This window comes from Bubalus bubalis, chromosome 5 (assembly GCF_019923935.1).
Source record: "Bubalus bubalis isolate 160015118507 breed Murrah chromosome 5, NDDB_SH_1, whole genome shotgun sequence".
NCBI classification, from domain to species: Eukaryota; Metazoa; Chordata; class Mammalia; order Artiodactyla; family Bovidae; genus Bubalus; species Bubalus bubalis.
In genome coordinates this window covers 119,910,240-119,928,993 of record NC_059161.1, presented here as the reverse complement: position 1 = coordinate 119,928,993, position 18,754 = coordinate 119,910,240, and the positions used below count along the sequence as shown (strand labels likewise).

Here is an 18,754-nt window from a genome sequence, read left to right as displayed (position 1 = left end):
CTGTTCAGTCCTTTGTTCTGTGTGTGGGCCTGGCAGAGTCTTAGGTTAGGGCTTTGCGCGTGGTAGCTATCCCACAGTCTGGTTTGCTAGCCCAAGTTAGTTTGCTCAGATTGCCCTCTGGGCATTCAGGCCCCATCCTTACTCTAAGCAATGCACCCTGTGCCTCCCTGCCCAGTCCCCACTTGCTAGTGGCGGGTGCAGACGTCTGCGCTGCTACTCCACTGGGGGAGTTGCTGCTGGACTCATAACTTGTGGGTTTTAAATATTTATTTTGCCTCCCTGTTATGTTGCCCTCTGTGGATCCAAGGCTTGCCACGGACTCAGCAATGAGAGTGTTTCCTGGTGTTTGGAAACTTCTCTCTTTTTAAGACTCCCTTCCAGGGACGGAGCTCTGTCCCTACCTCTTTTGTCTCTTTTTGGTCTTTTATATTTTTCCCTACCTCCTTTCAAAGACAATGGGCTGCTTTTCTGGGTGCCTGATGTCCTCTGCCGGCATTCAGAAGTTGTTTTGTGGAATTTACTCAGCGTTTAAATGTTCTTTTGATGAATTAGAGGGGGAGAAAGTGGTTTCCCCATCCTATTCCTCCAACATCTTAAGACCACCCCCCCTTTTTTTTTCTTTTGGTTTTCTTTGGTTTTGTTTTAGATGGGCAGTATTCTTGTTTTTCCTTAGAAGATATTCCACTCTGAATGTAGAGTCATAAGTCTGAATTTTAAAGCCACTTAAATAATGTGTTGTTATAGGTAGCTAGTTAACAACCTGATGCAATTAGATTTATTAGTCTTTGTTCTCAGTTTGTTCAGTTCAGTTCAGTCCTTCAGTTTTTAATGCCATAGACTGCAGCATGCCAGGCTTCCCTCTCCATCACCAACTCCCAAAGCTTGCTCAAGCTCATGTCCATCGACTTGGTGATGCTATCCAAGCATCTCATCCTCTGTCTTCTGCCTCTCCTCATGACTTCCATCTTTCCTAATATCAGGATCTTTTCCAATGAGTCACCATGTTTAGTGTGCATTCAGTCTTTAAATCAACCAACATGAATTAAATTTCTCTCTGTCCCTACTGCACTCCCAACTCTAGGCCAGAAACAAAAAACTGCAGAGACTGAAGGCTGATTCCAGAACATCACTGTGGAGATTTCGTTCCCATTTTTTTTTTTTTGGGGGGGGGGGGCGGGAATTAGTTGCTAACATTAAAATTAGTAGGTTGTACATAAATATCCAAACTTTTATTCTCTTGAAAACATGACCAACTTGCCTGATTTCTGGCATGGGAGAAGTGTAGGAAAGGCTGCTCCCAGTGGTAAGGCCTGTGCTGCCCAGATTCCAACATGGCCACCTAGTTCTAGTATCATATCTCCTGCCTCCTGGGGCCATGAGCTTATGAGAACTAGACTTCTAGCTCTCTTAAGATAAAGACTACTTTTGTCTTGATCAGCTTTGACTTTGAAGCCTTTAACCCAGAACCTAGCACACACTTCTTCCTTGTACAGTTGTTGGATGATATAACATATCTTGTGGATGCATATGACATTTCTTCCAATACTGAAACCATGCAATTGAAGTATTGCTCTGCCCTAAATCTTTGATGCAGACTGGCATCATAGGTGACCCTGATGTCTGCCAATAGACCCACTACCTTAAGCCAGTTGTATGTCCCTGGGCTGTCCCTGAAGTCTTCACTTTGCCATTTTTCAACTTATCCTCCTAGAAATTTCCTCTCCAATGAAGACAGCAATGCATATCTCATGAAGTGGCTAGGAAGATGACATGAAACCACGAATGCTTAGCATGGCCCCTAGTATCCATTTTCATGGTGTTCTTAGCAGTTTTTTTCTCCATGTAGGCAAGGTTCTCTGTCTTCTTAGATGTCCATGCAGATCAGTTTGATTTTCCAGCCAAGCTTCAAGGAAGAGATTACAGTTCAATTCTCTGTATTCTGAGAAGCTTCAAAGGCCACTGACCAGGGACTCTGATGAAGGTAAAGATTTAATCAAGAGCTTTGTGTGTGTGTGTGTTTTTTTTTCAGATCTTTTAGTGGCCTAAAGGGGAAAACTCAGGTAGGTCAGAGCATATATAACTAGGGGCTCCTGGTCACCACTACATTCTAAGAACCCAAACTTCCCTGAGTACTTGGATGCAGGAAAGAAGCATGAAGTGGCTTGTGGTCCTTGGGCTTGTGGCCTTCTCAGAGTGCATAGTGAAGTAAGTATGGGGACTGTAAGTCACATCATATTTCTTTCTCAGATTTTTCTTTTCATCTGATTATTCTTCCACTGATCAGGTTTAGAAGGGAATGGAATATTTTCCTAAGAGTCTTAAAGCTCAAATCTTACTTATTGATAAGTAACTTGCTATAGAAACTGTGGATCCCAAGGTCTTGGTTGGGTTGCAAAAATCTTGTGGTCCAGTCATGTCAAGACCTATTGAAAATGCAACTCCTTGCAACTGTTCAGTGCACAGTCTATGCAGATGTAGATGTGGTCCTGTGGAATAGCACTTTCTACATTTTATTCAACATGTCCTCTTTTTTCCCTATCTACTTCAGTGTGTATATGCCTATGTCTGCATCTCTGTATCACTGTCATTTATCTCTCCATCTCTTTGGAAGTCACTGGGAGTGTATTTCTCTTTGTGTTGCTTTCTTTTAACTTTTCATTTGACTCTTACTTCTTTCTCAAGCCTCTGAATTTCCCTTACTTTTTCCCTATATCTTGGATTCTTCTTTCAACTCTCTCTTCTCTTTCAACTTGGAGAAAGATACACTGTTTTATATACACTGTTTTATATCTGACAAGCAGTGTGACCACAGCCAACTCAGAAACCTCTTGCATTTCAAATTGCTCCCTTGTAAAAGAGGATGAGCCCCCCTTCTACCTCCTTCCTTGAGATTCTATGAGAAGGAATGAGTGAGATGGCAATAGCAATGCTAATGGCTGTCCTTGTTTGAACTGGAAGATCCCCTGGAGAAGGAAATGGCAATGCACTCCAGTATTCTTGCCTGGAAAATCCCATGGATGGAGGGGCCTAGTAGGCTACAGTCCATGTGGCCTCAAGAAGTCGGACGTGACTGAATGACTTCACTTTCACTTTCACTTTATATACATCACTTCACTTATCCCCAAGATATCCTATTTGGAGGGTTTGTATTGTTACATTCCACTGTTTTACCAAAGGGGAGACTGAGACACCACATGGTCATATGGCTTACCTAAGATTGCAGAACAGAACCTGTATTCAAATCTATGTCTTTGCCATGGTTATATGCATAAAATTCTGGTAATAATGTGCTTCATAAAAATGATTAGAAAATACACAGGGCCATTACAATGACAGTTATATCTTAACACTGACAGCTAATTGTAGCATCTTCTTTGTTTTCTTTGTCAAATGCTCGGTGAAAGAATACCTCTAAGGAGAGTGAAGACCATGAGAAAAACACCCAGTGGAAAAAACATGCTGAACAATTTCCTGAAGGAGCATGCTTACAGACTGTCCCAGATTTCTTTTCGTGGCTCAAATCTAACTAGTCACCCACTGAGAAACATCAAGGATGTGAGTATTTTGGGAGGATGGTGCTCCACAGTGCCCCCTGGTGCTCTAGCCTAGCACTGGGGCTTATCTGGAGGTGCCAGGTGGGATGATGTGGATGAGGTTCCTGCAGGAGGCAGAGACACTGGAAAACAGGGACCCCCAACCAGAGGAGAAGACACTCTTATCCTCAACTCTTGGTCATTGTGACTGGGCCCAGCAATTACCAGGTGGCAGGTAAATATCCATTTCTGAGTCAAAGATGTATCATTTGTTTGAGGGCGATTGTTCCTTCTGAACTAAGTGAGCCACTCAGATACAGATGAAGAGTGAACCATCACTGATCAAAAGGTAGAACCAACTGCATAGCAACTGTGAATCCCCAGGCAGAGGAATTCAGTTTCCACAGACCCAAGAATGACAGCACTAAAAAGTTACTGAACCTGCATTCCGTGTATGGACATAAGAATCACTGTGGTTGCTGTTTTTAGATTAGGAAAAGGGCTTATTTTGTCTTCAAGAATGCCCATGTCAGCCTGAGAGGTAGGAAATGAGTAAATACATGTCAAATGAAAGGGTCACCTGTGTGGTGTTGATTGGATGTGGTCTGAGTTTGGAGGGAGTGGCTGGGGTTGATCAAGAAGGACCTCCTGGAGACACGGGTGCTAAGGCTGGGTTTGAAGAGACTACAGAGCTTCTCAAATTAAGGCACCAGGTGTCCAGCAGTCCTGGAGGCCCAGTGTTTATGCCTATGGGATTCCCATGCAGGAGGAACCACTTCAAAGCCTGGTCATAGAGTCAATATCCTGCATACAATGTAGCACAGGAAAAAATATATAAAATGCAGATACCTCTTTGACCAAAGCCTGTGAGCTGAACAGTGGTTAGAAAGTGATTTTAAGAGATATGTGACACCTGGAGGGAGGCAGCAGTTAGGGAAATAGAGGGTAGCCAGTTCTGCACTAACCCACTCCCTCCTTCTCCCTATAGTTGCTCTACCTGGCTAATATCACCATTGGAACACCCCCTCAGGAGTTCCTGGTTTTCCTTGACACGGGCTCATCTGACTTGTGGGTGCCCTCTGACTTTTGCACCAGCCCAGCCTGTTGTGAGTACAGACACCCTATACCCGGACCATCCTTCACTTGTGCTGCCGCCCTGTTTCCATCCTTGGCACCTGATGACACTCATCTCTTGTGTCTACAGCTAAACACGTGAGATTCAGACATCTTCAGTCTTCCACCTTTCGGCTTACCAATAAGACCTTCAGCATAACCTATGGATCTGGGAGAATTAAAGGAGTTGTTGCTCATGACACAGTTCGGGTAACAGTGTAACATATGCTGAGCCAGGACTGGCTAGGGAGTGACCACTGCTTGCAAAACAGATGCAGGACCATCTGGTAGGACCCTTCCTAGCCTAACTCCCATAGATATTGGCCATCTTATCCATAGGATCATGTCTCTGGGGAGGCAGTGCCCATGGTGACACACAAGCAGATTAGCTAATCCAGAGAGTGGTTTGAGGTGTGGACTTGCAGCTCCTCTGCCCATTAGCAGTTCAAGGTTCATTTTGCTGGGAGTGAGAAGAAAGGATAAAAGCACCCACTTTTATATTCACAGACTGTTCCAGGTACTTTCAGGTGATAACTGGTTTAATCTGCAACAATGCCACACAGCATTTACTCTGATTAGCTCATGAGACATATGAGGAAACTGAGGTTCAGACAGCAAGGTCCTTCCTGACGGTACACATGTGGTAAAAGGTGGAGCTAGGCTGGCTTTTCAGGACTGAATTTGCTGTGGGGTGTTTGCGGACAGGATAAAACTCATCTGAGGACCCTCCATGCAGTCAATGTCTTCAGGTATCCAGAGTGGGAAACTGGTGGCCTGAGAAGTCAAGGGGTCTGATAAATGATTTCTCACTCTAGAGGACCTTTGAGAGTCTATAAAACCTATGGCCTGCCTCCCCCAAAATACTTGAGTGGTTCTGCTCTCTCTTTTCTCTCTCATACACACTCAGATAAATATATACATATCCCCAAAAGTGATTTCTGCAGGCAGTAATTTCATAGAAGCCTGTAAGAAACATTGTGTTTTCAGCTTCTGTCTTCCTGGACAGATGCAGAATCCACAGTACATTACAGAGAATGCAGTCCATTCCTGTTCTTAGGTCACAGTGATGCCAAAGAGAAGGGTATCTTGCTCTCGATTGTTTTGTCCATAAGATGGCACCAATGGGACCTGGCGTGACTCTTGGTTGCCCCAACTGTACAAAAGCCACGAGGCCAAAATTACTCACTCAAGTGGCATTTTTCAGAGGGGCAGATGTTATAAAATTCACAGCCTCTCTCAAATGGAACCCAAATTCCCCTCCCAGCTTGATCTCACTGTCTGTCTGGCACTGAAGACAGAGCCCAGCCTCAATTCTTCTCTGAGGATCTAATGGCAATGCATCCCAGCCCAGTCCTAGCCCCACTTCATGTATCTGTAAGTGGGAACACTCTTTTTCCCACAGATTGGGGACCTTGTAAGCACTGACCAGCCATTCAGTCTAAGCATGGCAGAATACGGGCTTGAGCATATACCTTTTGATGGCATCTTGGGCTTGAATTACCCCAGCGTATCTTCTTCTGGAGCAATCCCCATCTTTGACAAGCTGAAGAATCAAGGTGCCATTTCTGAGCCTGTTTTTGCCTTCTACTTGAGCAAGTAAGTGTGAGATGGACAATCCCTTTCACCAAATGAGCTATAGGATGCTTTCAGTTACACAAAAATTATAGAACACTAGATAAAGAAGTATCCTGAGAGATAATCTAACCCAGGATAACTATGGACCCAGGACCCTACCTGGCTTCACCCCTGGCTTTTAGAAATAAAAGTTTATTGGAACACAAGCCTACTCCTGGGCTCAAGACCAGTAACTTGGTCTAGCAGGGTGAGTGAGGAGGAAGGCTAATGGAAGGCAACAGGAAACAAGTTGAAGGAAAAGGCATTAGGATTTGCTTATGAATTTTAGAAGGACGAAAGGAGAAGGATGGTGGATATCTTTCCTTCCTCATTAGCATTTCACTGGGAGCCCAGGACCAGCTACCCGATTTGTAGGAGCCAATGAGAAACGAAAGTGTGGGACACAAAAGTGTGGGACCCCTTGTTCAAGAAATATGAGGCATTTCAAGACAGGGAGAGCAGAGGGTGGGTCTCTTCTGAGTTTGGGGCCCTTTAGAAAGTAGAGATCACAGGCCATTGGAGCCAATGCTGAGTGACCTGAACACATACCCTTAGAACTCCCAGGCCTGATTTTCCTGAAAAATGACAAGGTGGACAAGGGGAAAGCCAAAACACTTCAGCACCGTGTCCTCTGAGGGTGTCTGAGCACTCAGGTCGCTGGAGGTCCAGGGCGTCTTCAGAAGACAGAGTGGGTGGAGCCCAGCCAAGTGATTCACTTTTTAACCTCCTCTGTGCCACTCATTAGCCAGTAACAGACTTCAGTCTGGATCTCAATCTCTCCTAGACTCGATTTCTGCATCTGTACATGGGGACCTTATTAGGGCCTTGATGGGTGGACAAGCACAGCTCTCAGACAGTGCTGTTGTTACTGTCCTCCAAGGATCGCCCCTTCTCTTCTCTCTACAGAGATGAGCAGGAGGGCAGTGTGGTGATGTTTGGTGGGGTGGACCACCGCTATTACAAGGGAAAGCTCAACTGGGTACCATTGATCCAAGCGGAAAACTGGATTATACACATGGACAGGTAAGCCTCTCCTTCTGAGGGTCAGCCCAAGTGATGCTCCCACTACTGTACATGGACACAGGCAGACACACATAAATGCATTCTCAGACACACAGTCACACAGATATATACACCACCCACAAAGACACAGACAGACACACAGAAACATGGAAACACACAAGCAGACACATAAAAACATACACAGCAACACATAAAATCATGCATAGCTAGTCACAGACACACAAGCACACACAAAGAAACATGCAAACACACATACAAACAAACACACAAGCACAGAGATACACAAACAACCCGCGGGTTCATAATCCCCAGGCCTTCTGAGCATGGCTCAGATCAGGGTCCTAAAAGGCACCAGAGAGGTCTGTGTAGCTGGGAGAAGGCTGCACCCACTGCCCTTTGAGGTGGGGAGCATGGTTAGAGGACTCTACAGTGTGGTGAACAGAGGATCAGGGAGAATATCTCCAGCCTGAACAGAGTTATGGTAAGATGACCGACTGTCCAGGGCTACCTAGGACATAGGAAATTCTCAGTACAGATCCATTCTCAGTACAGATAAATGTCAGTTAAAAAACAGGGACAGTCCTGAGAAAATGGGGAAAATTGGTCTTCTTAGGGAGCAGCTACCCAGCAGTGGAGAGAGGTTGCCTGCTGTCTTAAGACGTGAAAGTAACTAATAGAAAAGACATATCAAGTTCTTGGGCACACAGTGGGACAAGGGCTATTACAGAGGATCAGAAAGGTGGGATCCAGGAGTGACCTGAGGACAAGAGGCATAATTGATAGGATTCTGTGTGATACCCTCAGACAAAAGTTGACCCGTCCTTTGGAGTTACTATGGGCTAGTCATGTATTTCCTGGCCAGGATCTCAGGGTCTGAGCTGCTTGTAGGAGCAGTGCTGGGAGACACCCTCTCCCAGAGGAGCCCCTCTCTGCCCCTACTATGAGAATCTGCTGCCCCTATGAATCTCCATCTTCACTCTGTGTGCAACCCGTTATTTGTTCCCCACCAGATACAGCTCTCTAGAAGTTACTTACTGTTTTCTAAGTTTTCATTCACTCATTGAACAGACAAGCATTGGACATCCACTATGTGACAGGCACTTTAAGGAGGAAAGGAGAATAAAACTCGCCCTCACATCTAAGAAGGCAGATGTACATGAAGTGACACGCCCACATAGTGAATTGTGACTTTGGTACATGCTAGACATGAGGAGGAGAAGGCACTGACAACTCACTCCAGTACTCTTGCCTGGACAATCCCAGGGATGGCAGAGCCTGGTGGACTGCCCTCTATGAGGTTGCACAGAATCGGATATGACTGAAGTGAGTTAGCAGCAGTAGCAGCAGCAGACATGAGGAAGGGTCTACAGAGAGTGACTAAGACAGGAGACTCATAAACACCAGGGCAAAGGCTTCCCGAAAACAATAAAATTAAGCTAGAATCTGGAAGATGAGAAGAAATTTCCTAGTCAAAGTGCAGTGATCTTCTAGGAAAGAAGACCAACTTGTGTCAAGGTACAAAAGTTCCTGGTGTATTCAAGTACTACATTCAAGGATGTCAGGAAAGGTACTGTGTTGATAGAAAAGAAAAAGATGGTGAGAGACGAAGGGCTGTTTAGGAGACAGTCGGGAAGGGGACAACTCTGGGGAGGCTCAGAGTGACCTTGTTGCCCACTTTCTTCCTTTGTCTCTCAGCATCTCCATTGAAAGAAAGGTTATTGCTTGTTCTGGAGGCTGCATGGCCTTTGTTGACATCGGGACAGCATTCATCGAAGGCCCAAAACCACTGGTCGATAACATGCAGAAGCTCATCGGGGCCAAGCCATCGCGTTCCAAGGTGAAGGGTCATGCCCCAGGGTCACTCCCAGTCTCTATACACAATAAGGATCACCAGGGCCAACCTCTTACCCTCTCTCTCTAACAGCACTATGTTTCATGTTCTGCGGTCAATACACTGCCCTCTGTTACCTTCACCATCAACGGCATCAACTACCCAGTGCCAGGTCAAGCCTACATCCTCAAGGTGAGGGGACAATACTGAGGGTTGGTTCTCAAACTGGAGCTTGCAGGAAACTCTGGGCTACTGCTGGGAGGAGGGCGCCCTCTGGAGGTGATGACAAACCATTGCAGATGCTGCTGAGCCCTGTGGCTGGGCCAGTGACTCCCACAAAACCAAACATTTGAAAGTAAAGGGCCATTTGGGACACTGATCTTCCTGAAATAAATGTGGAGATGCCACACCATATGGCATGGTGGGAGTCACTGAGGTCCTCAGTCCTCAAAGAGCTTCAACTCAATCTGAACCCTTAGTTGAATGAACATGAAATTCAGCACTAGCAGTCCCTGAAATAGGCCATGTTACAAGGAGAATGGCTGGGGACAGTCCCAGTGTGATGTCACAGCATAAGTTAACAGGCTCCCTTCCCTTCTCAGAGTTTTCCTGGTTTGGATGATAAATTACATGGTCAGGCTAGTTCTTGCCCGTATCTTCCCCTTGCTCCGGCCAGGTGCCTCCTTTGTGAGTTGGGGTACCCAACCCCTCTGCGGAGGTTGGATGCTAATGTAAATAAAGGGTAAACAGTGACTGCTCAGCCCCAGCACAGGGTGGAGCCATCATGTCAGCGCCAAGTGGGAGTTCAGAGCAGGCTGATGGGCTCAAAGAAGGCTTTAAGGAAGAGAGGGAATTTCAGGAATTGTAAAACCACAAACTCATTGAGCCATATGGAGGGTTGCTTGATTCTAAGCAAAACTGCACTGGATTCCATGCAAATGGCATCTCAAGATGATCTGCACTGGGGCACTGAGGACTTACTAGGGGAGATGAGGGCTATGGAATGACCAGTGGGAATGGGGAACAAGAGTACTTTACCCAACCAAGCCTGGAGTGGCCACAGAGGGTGAGTGTGGACTGAAGGAGGCTTTACAGAGTTCCTGAGTTAAAGTTTCAAGAAATTGTTGTGGGTTCTGCTCTATTTAAGAGGGATAACCATCAACAAGTTGCTGTGTAGCACAGGGAAGTCCGCTCAGTTATATGACAGCCTGGATGTGAGGGGTGTCTTTGGGATAGGATACCTGGATACATACGGTTGAGTCCCTTTACTGTCAACCTGAAACTCAGAATATTGTTAATCAGCTATACTCCAATACAAAGTAAAGTTTTTAAATAAAGGACAGATTGTGGGGATGTAGGAAGAGAACCAGCATTCCCTTCAGAGAAAACAAGGAGCAAGAGTCAGAAGGAAAGAAACAGGGAATGAGGAGATCTAGGGACACACTTGTTCTTTTCAAAAAAATTATATTGAAATGTGGCTAATCTTCATTGTGGCATTAAGTTCTGCTGCACAGCAATGTGACTCAGTAATAGACATAAAATATATATTTTCTTATTCTTTTTCATATGATTTATCACTGAATGTTGAAAATAATTTCTTGTGCTCTACAGTAGGACTTTGTTGCTTTTCATTCCTCTGTTTCCCAACTACCACTCCTCCCCTACCCCTACCCTTCCTCATGGCAACCTCATGTCTTGGATCTCTTTGGTTGATGAACTCTCATATCCCCTGCTGCTGAGAAAACCCCTTGATACTTACCAAAAGAGGGAAATAAAACAAAGAATTGTGCTGGGTATGGATATTGGGGGGAGTCACCAAGGGCTCATGCTGACTGGTGTGTATCTCTGATTCCCCCAGGATTCTAGAGGCCGCTGCTATAGCACCTTTAAAGAGATCCCATTGAGTCCAACTATAGAGTTCTGGATGCTGGGTGACGTCTTCATGAGGCTGTATTTCTCAGTCTTTGATCGAGGAAATGACAGGATTGGCCTGGCACGGGCAGTGTAAATGCTGGGAGTGGTTCAGGAATCAATAAGGCTGCTCCTAACACACACTCACTCACACTTGGGCACTGCTGCCCAGGATGCTGGTGAACTGTGTTTGGTGGTCTGCACACCCTATTCTCAGTAAAGAATAAAGGGTCTCACTCTTAATGGCGCTGAAACAAATGGTTGCCTCTGTTTGTGTCTGGGAGTGAAGGATCTAGAACCAAGTCTGAATCAAAATTGAGAGAAGCCCTACTCCACCTGCCTTCAAGGAAAAGGGAGACTCATTGAAATGATCCTGGGAATCCAGGACACAAGAATCAGAGCAAATAAAAAGATCTCTGTGACTGGACCCAATAAATCAGAAGTCATCAGTTCTCTCTTTCTCTCCCTTGGCCTTTCCCTTCCCTCTTCTTTGATGGTCTTAACTGACAACTTTCTTCCTTAAGGCTTCTACACCTAGTGAGGGAGTTCAAGCTACATTCCCTAGGGTTTTATATCCTGAAGGCCTCTTCTAGTAAATAAAGAAGCTGGGAGCCATTAGAGTTCAAGGGTATTCTCAGAATGATAAACCTCAGTTCACATGTACAGCCCGAGATCAGCCATCCTGGCAGGGCCATGGGTTCCTATGATTGGCTTTACATGGTCATTGGCTCTGACACAGCAGCACACATGATTGTCAATTTCTTCCAGAACTACATGACTGAAGCTGGGGAGAGGCAGCCCCAAGGATAGCGACAGGCAGATGGTGTAGGCCATGGAAATTTGTGATGACCCACCAACTCCACCACCTCCTCATTCAGAGGAATTATAAGGGGCAATGAAATAGACTCTCTTCATCCCATCTCAGATGATCTTATCACTGGACTTCTCCTCCAGGGGATTTTGGGTGAGGTACTTCATGCAGAGCTGGTTCCCTCTTGTTCCCACACCTCAGTCACAAGCTCTCTGCCACATATGCCTGCTCTGTCCTTTCCTGGCCTACTTGGTAAGTGGTGGCCTCAGTAGATCCCTGAGCCATCTCCCTCCTCCAGGGCCCAGAATGTCCCTTCCTTGGTCTCCAATGCTGCTGGGGAGAATGCAATGCATGTATCCATGGGTACACAGAGCCTTCTGCTTTTCTGAGCTTCTCCATGGGTGAGGCTACAAACTGTTTGCTTGGAGCTGCCATGGTCAGGCACTTTTGCAGTGGAAACATCTGTTCTTTACACCTGGAGGCCCTCAGTAGATGCCTCAGCTAAGACAGCAAGGGTCAGAGGTTGATTTCCTTTCAGATTGACTGGTTTGATCTCCTCGTTGTATAAGGGACTCTCAAGAATCTTCTCAAGCACCGCAGTTCAAAAGCTCAATTCTTTGACATTCACCCTTTTGTATGGTCAAGATCTCACATCTGTACATGATTCCTGGAAAACCATAGCTGTGACACTACAGATCTCTGTAGCAAAATGAGTCTCTGCTTTTTAATACACTGTTCAGGTTTTTCATAGCCTTTCTTCCTTCCAAGGAGCAAGTGTCTTTTAATTTTGTGGCTGCAGTCAAGGTCCATAGTGATTATGGAGCCCAAGAAAATAAAATCTGCCACTGTTTCCAAGTCTCCCTCATCTATATGTCATGAAGTGGTGGGACTGGATGCCATGAATTTTGAGTATCTTTTGGTGAATGGTTTTTTGAATGTTGAGTTTTACACCAGCTTTTTGCATCTTCTCTCCTTATCAATTGGTCTTTAGTTCTTTGCTTTCTGCTATTAGGCTGGTGTCATCTTCATTCTGTAGATGGTGATATTTCTCCCAGCAATCATGATTCCATCTTGGGATTTATGCAGTCCAGCATATCGAATGATCTTTCCTACATACAAGTTCAATAACCAGAGTGACAATGTATACATTGTCATGCTCATTTCCCAATTTTAAATCTTTTAGTTGTTCTATGTCTGATTCTAACTGCCACTTTTTGACCTACATACACACTTTTGGAGACAGGTAAGGTGATCTGCTACTCCCAGTCTCTTAAGAATTTTCCACAGTTTGTTGTGGTCCATACAGTGAAAGGCTTTAGCATAGTCAGTGAAGCAGATGTAGATGTTTTTCTGTAATCCACTTGGTTTCTCTATCATCCAATGGATGTTGGCAATTTGACCTCTGGTTCCTCAAACCAGTTTGTACATCTGAAAGTTCTCAGTTCATGTACAGTGAAGCTTAGCTTGAAGGATTTGAGGATTACCTTGCTAGCAAGTGAGATGAGCACAATTGCATGATAGGTTGAACATTCTTTGCAGTTGCCTTTCTTTTGGATTGGAATGAAACTGAGCTTTCTAGCACTGTGGCCACTGCTGAGTTTTCCAAATTTGCTGCCATATTGAATTCAGCACTGTTACAGCCTCATTCTTTAGGATGTTTTAAACAGATCAGCTGAAATTCCATCACCTACACTAGCTTTGCTTGTAGTGATGCTTCCTAAGGCCCACTTGACTTTATGCTCTAGGATATCTGGCTTTACATAAGTGACTCCAACATCTTCTATATCCAGGTCATTATGAACATTTTTGTATAGTTTTTCTGTGCATTCTTGTTCAGTTCAATGAAGTCACTCAGTCGTGTCCGACTCTTTGCAACCCCGTGAATCACAGCACTCCAGGCCTCCCTGTCCATCACCAACTCCCGGAGTTCACCCAGACTCACGTTCATCGAATCAGTGATGTCATCCAACCATCTCATCCTCTGTCGTCCCCTTCTCCTCCTGCCCCCAATCCCTCCCAGCATCAGAGTCTTTTCCAATGAGTCAACCCTTCACATGAGGTGGACAAAGAACTGGAGTTTCAGCTTCAGCATTATTGCTTCCAAAGAGATCCCAGGACTGATATCCTTCAGAATGGACTGGTTGGATCTCCTTGCAGTCCAAGGGACTCTCAAGAGTCTTCTCCAACCCACAGTTCAAAAGCATCAACTCTTCAGCGCTCAGCCTTCTTCACAGTCCAACTCTCACATTCATACATGACCACAGGAAAAACCATAGCCTTGACTAGACGAACTTTTGTTGGCAAAGTAATGTCTCTGCTTTTGAATATGCTATCTAGGTTGGTCATAACTTTCCTTCCAAGGAGTAAGCATCTTTTAATTTCATGGCTGCATTCACCATCTGCAGTGATTTTGGAGCCCAGAAAAATAAAGTCTGACACTGTTTCCACTGTTTCCCCATCTATTTCACATGAAGTGATAGAACCGGATGCCATGATCTTCATTTTCTGAATGTTGACCTTAAAGCCAACTTTCTCACTCTCCACTTTCACTTTCATTAAGAGGCTCTTTAGTTCCTCTTCACTTTCTGCCATAAGGGTGGTGTCATCTGCATATCTCAGGTATTGATATTTCTCCCGGCAATCTTGCTTCCAGCTTGTGTTTCTTCCAGTCCAGCATTTCTCATGATGTACTCTGCATATAATTTAAATAAGCAGCATGACAATATACAGCCTTGATGTACTACTTTTCCTATTTGGATCCAGTCTGTTGTTCCATGTCCAGTTCTAACTGTTGCTTCCTGACCTGCATAAAAAATTTCACAAGAGGTGGGTCAGGTGATCTGATATTCCCATCTCTTTCATAATTTTCCACAGTTGATTGTGATCCACACAGTCAAAGGCTTTGGCATAGTCAATAAAGCAGAAATAGATGTTTTTCTGGAACTCTCTTGCTTTTCCCATGATCCAGCGGATGTTGGCAATTTGATCTCTGGTTCCTCTGCCTTTTCTAAAACCAGCTTGAACATCAGAAAGTTCACAGCTCACATATTGTTGAATCTTGGCTTGGAGAATTTTGAGCATTACTTTACTAACAAGTGAGATGAGTGTAATTGTGTGGTAGTTTGAGCATTCTTTGGCCTTGCCTTTCTTTGGGATTGGAATGAAAAACTGATCTTTTCCAGTCCTTTGGCCACTGCTGAGTTTTCCAAATTTCCTGGCATATTGAGTGCAGCACTTTCACAGCATCATCTTTCAGGATTTGAAAGAGCTCAACTGGAATTCCATCACCCCCCACTAGCTTTGTTCGTAGTGATGCTTTCTAAGGCCCACTTGACTTCACATTCCAGGATGTCTGGCTCTAGGTCAGTGATCACACCATTGTGATTATCTGGGTCATGAAGATCTTTTTTGTACAGTTCTTCTATGCATTCTTGTTACCTCTTCTTAATCTCATCTGCTTCTATTAGGTCTTTGACTTTTCTCTCCTTTATTGTGCCCATCTTTGGATGAAGTATTCCTATGGTATCTCCAATTTTCCTGAAGATATCTATATTCTTTACAATTTATTATTTTCCTTTAATTCTTGTACCTTTCATTTATGAGGACTTTCTTATCTCTCCTTGCTATTCTCTGGAAGTCTGCATTTCATTGAGTATATCTTTCCCTTTCTTGTTTGCTCTTCATTTGTCTTCTTTTCTCAGCTGTTTTCAAGACCTCCTCAGGCAACTGCTTTGCCTTCTCACATTTGTTTTTCTTGGGGATGGTTTTGGCCACCACTTCCCATACAATGTTACACTCCATCCATAGTTCTTCAGGCTATCAGACCTAATCCCTTGTATCTATTTTTCATCTCCACTGTATAATCATAAGGGATTTGATTTAGGTCATAGCTTAATGGTCTAGTGGTTTTCCTTACTTTCTTCAATTGAAGCCTGAATATTGCTTGCTTCTGCCTAAGCAATAGTGCTAGATGACCACCCACGACTCCCTGTCGGTATGGAACAAAAAAACACAATTTGAGAACTATACAGTGAAAGTCAGAAATATATTTAAGGGACTAGGTATGATAGATAGAGTGCCTGATGAACTATGGATGGAGGTTCATGACATTGTACAGAAGACAGGAATCAAGACCATCCCCATGGAAAGTGTAAAATGGCAAAATGGCTGTCTGAGAGACCTTACAAATATCTGTGAAAAAAAGAGAAACAGAAAGCAAAGGATAAAAGGAAAGACATAAGCATCTGAATGCAGAGTTCCAAAGAATAGCAAGAAGAGATAAGAAAACCTTCCTCAGTGATCAATGCAAATAATAGAGGAAAACAACAGAATGGGAAAGACTAGAGATCTCTTCAAGAAAATTAGAGATACCAAAGGAACATTTCATGCAAAGATGGGCTCGATAAAGGACAGAGAAGGTATGGACCTAACAGAAGCAATAGATTAAAAAAAAAAAAAAGGTGGCAAGTATACACAGAAGAACTGTACAAAGAAGAGTTTCATGACCCAGATAAAAACGATGGTGTGATCACTCACCTATAGCCAAACATCCTGGAATGTGAAGTCAAGTGGGCTTTAGAAAGGATCACTATGAACAAAGATAGTGGAGGTGATGGAATTCCAGTTGAGCTCTTTCAAATCCTGAAAGATGATGCTGTGAAAGTGCTGCAGTCAATATGCCAGCAAATTTGGAAACTCAGCAGAGGCTACAGGACTGGAAAAGGTCAGTTTTCATTCCAATCCTAAAGGAAGGTAATGCCAAAGAATGCTCAAACTTCTGCACATTTGCATTCATCTCACACGCTAGTAAAATTATGCTCAAAATTCTCCAAGCCAGGCTTCAGCAGTACATGAACTGTGAACTTCCAGATGCACAAGCTGGCTTTAGAATAGGCAGAGGAACCAGAGATCAAATTGCCAACATCTGCTGGGTCATGGAAAAAGCAAGAGAGTTCCAGAAAAACATCTATTTCTGCTTTATTGACTATGCCAAAGCCTTTGACTGTGTGGATCACAATCAACTGTGGAAAATTATGAAAGAGATGGGAATACCAGCACACCTGACCTTCCTCTTGAGAAACCTGTATGCAGGTCAGGAAGCAACAGTTAGAATTGGACAAGGATCAAGAAACTGGTTCCAAATAGGAAAAGGAGTTCGTCAAGGCTGTATATTGTCACCCTGCTTATTTAACTTCTATGCAGAGTACATCATGAGAAACGCTGGACTGGAAGAAACACAAGCTGGAATCAAGATAGCTGGGAGAAACATCAATAACCTCAGATATGCAGATGACACCACCCTTATGGCAGAAAGTGAAGAGGAACTAAAGAGTCTCTTGATGAAAGTGAAAGAGGAGAGTGAAAAAGTTGGCTTAAAGCTTAACATTCAGAAAACTAAGACTATGGCATCTGGTCCCATCACTTCATGGGAATTAGATGGGGAAACAGAGTCAGACTTTATTTTTTGGGGCTCCAAAATCACTGCAGATGGTGATTTTAGCCATGAAATTAAAAGACGCTTAGTCTTTTGAAGGAAAGTTATGACCAACCTAGATAGCCTATTGAAAAGCGAGATATTACTATACAACAAAGGTCTGTCTAGTCAAGGCTTTGGTTTATCCAGTGGTCATGTATGGATATGAGAGTTGGACTGTGAAGAAAACTGAGTGCCAAAGAACTGATGCTGTTGAACTGTGGTGTTGGAGAAGACTCTTGAGAGTCCCTTGGACTGCAAGGAGATCCAACCAGTCCATCCTAAAGGAGATAAGTCCTGGGTGTTCTTTGGAAGGACTGATGTTGAAGCTGAAACTTCAATACTTTGGCCACCGCATGCTATGAGTTGACTCACTGTAAAAGACCCTGATGCTGGGAGGGATTGGGTGCAGGAGGAGAAGGGGACAACGGAGGATGATTGGCTGGATTCGTTTTCCACCTAGTGCAGAATGTCTACCACAAGGCTGGCCCTCCAGCAAAAGGTCACCTGGTTTTTGCAGACTTAGCCCACTCCAGATCCCTTTCACATCCGTCAGTAAAATCTAGAGAACAAACTCAGTCAAAGCTCTCACTTCTGCAGAAAACAGCTTTTATTTTTTTTAGAAAACAATATTTGGTAACACATTCAAAATCTTGTGCTCCTGGCCTTGGATTCAAGGACTTGTACCAGAGGATGGAAAGCTAGCTTCCCCTTCCACCTAAATGTTTCTCTACTCCCACAAGGGCCAGAGGCTTCACTGGATCCTGTGCCCTCACTGGTATTGTTCAGCTGCTAAGTCACGTCTGACACTTTGTGATTACATGTATGGCAGCAAAACAGGCTTCCTTGTCTTTCACTATTTTGCGGAGTTTCCTCAAACTCATGTCCATTGAGAAGGTGATGCCATCTCATCATCTCATCCTTTTGACACCTCTCCTTCTGCCAACGAGCTTTCCCAGAATCAGGGTCTCTTCCAATGAGCTGGCTTTTTACATAAGTTGGCCTAAATATTGGAGCTTCATCATGAGCATTAGTCTTTGCATTGAATATTGCTCTACCACTTCCAAAACAAAACTCATGTTTCCAATCACCTAACTATATTGAGCATTGACAAGGTTTCAAAGAACAAGGATATTGTCCCCTGGGAAATCCAGCACTGCCACCCTGCCTTTCTCCATCTGGCATAGAATTGCTTCCCTATAGATTCTCTTGCTTGAAAAGGCCTACCAACGTATATAATTGTCAGCTATCCAGGAGCTGTTCCTTCCTCTTTCCCCAAAGACTTCTGCCTGCTCCCTGATTGTCCTCTGTACATAAGTTCACAGGACTTGCTATATCATGCTAACTTCTTGCTATATTATGGGGTGCAGCACACCAGGCTTCCTTGTCCATCACCAACTTCCAGAGCTTGCTCAAACTCATATTCATCAAGTTGGTGATGCCAC

At 44.2% G+C, this 18,754-nt stretch overlaps 1 protein-coding gene across 1 annotated transcript; it reads left to right on the top strand.

Annotated features, from left to right (window-relative positions):
* The first annotated feature begins 2,137 nt into the window (after positions 1-2,137).
* On the top strand, positions 2,138-11,124 carry LOC112585193 (pregnancy-associated glycoprotein 1-like). The gene is made up of 9 exons (XM_025286470.3): positions 2,138-2,205; positions 3,405-3,555; positions 4,522-4,639; positions 4,738-4,856; positions 6,049-6,242; positions 7,167-7,283; positions 8,979-9,120; positions 9,208-9,306; positions 10,973-11,124. Exons 1-9 carry the CDS (start codon positions 2,138-2,140, stop codon positions 11,120-11,122), a joined length of 1,158 nt encoding a protein of 385 aa, XP_025142255.2. The 3' UTR covers positions 11,123-11,124.
* Positions 11,125-18,754: the final 7,630 nt, after the last annotated feature.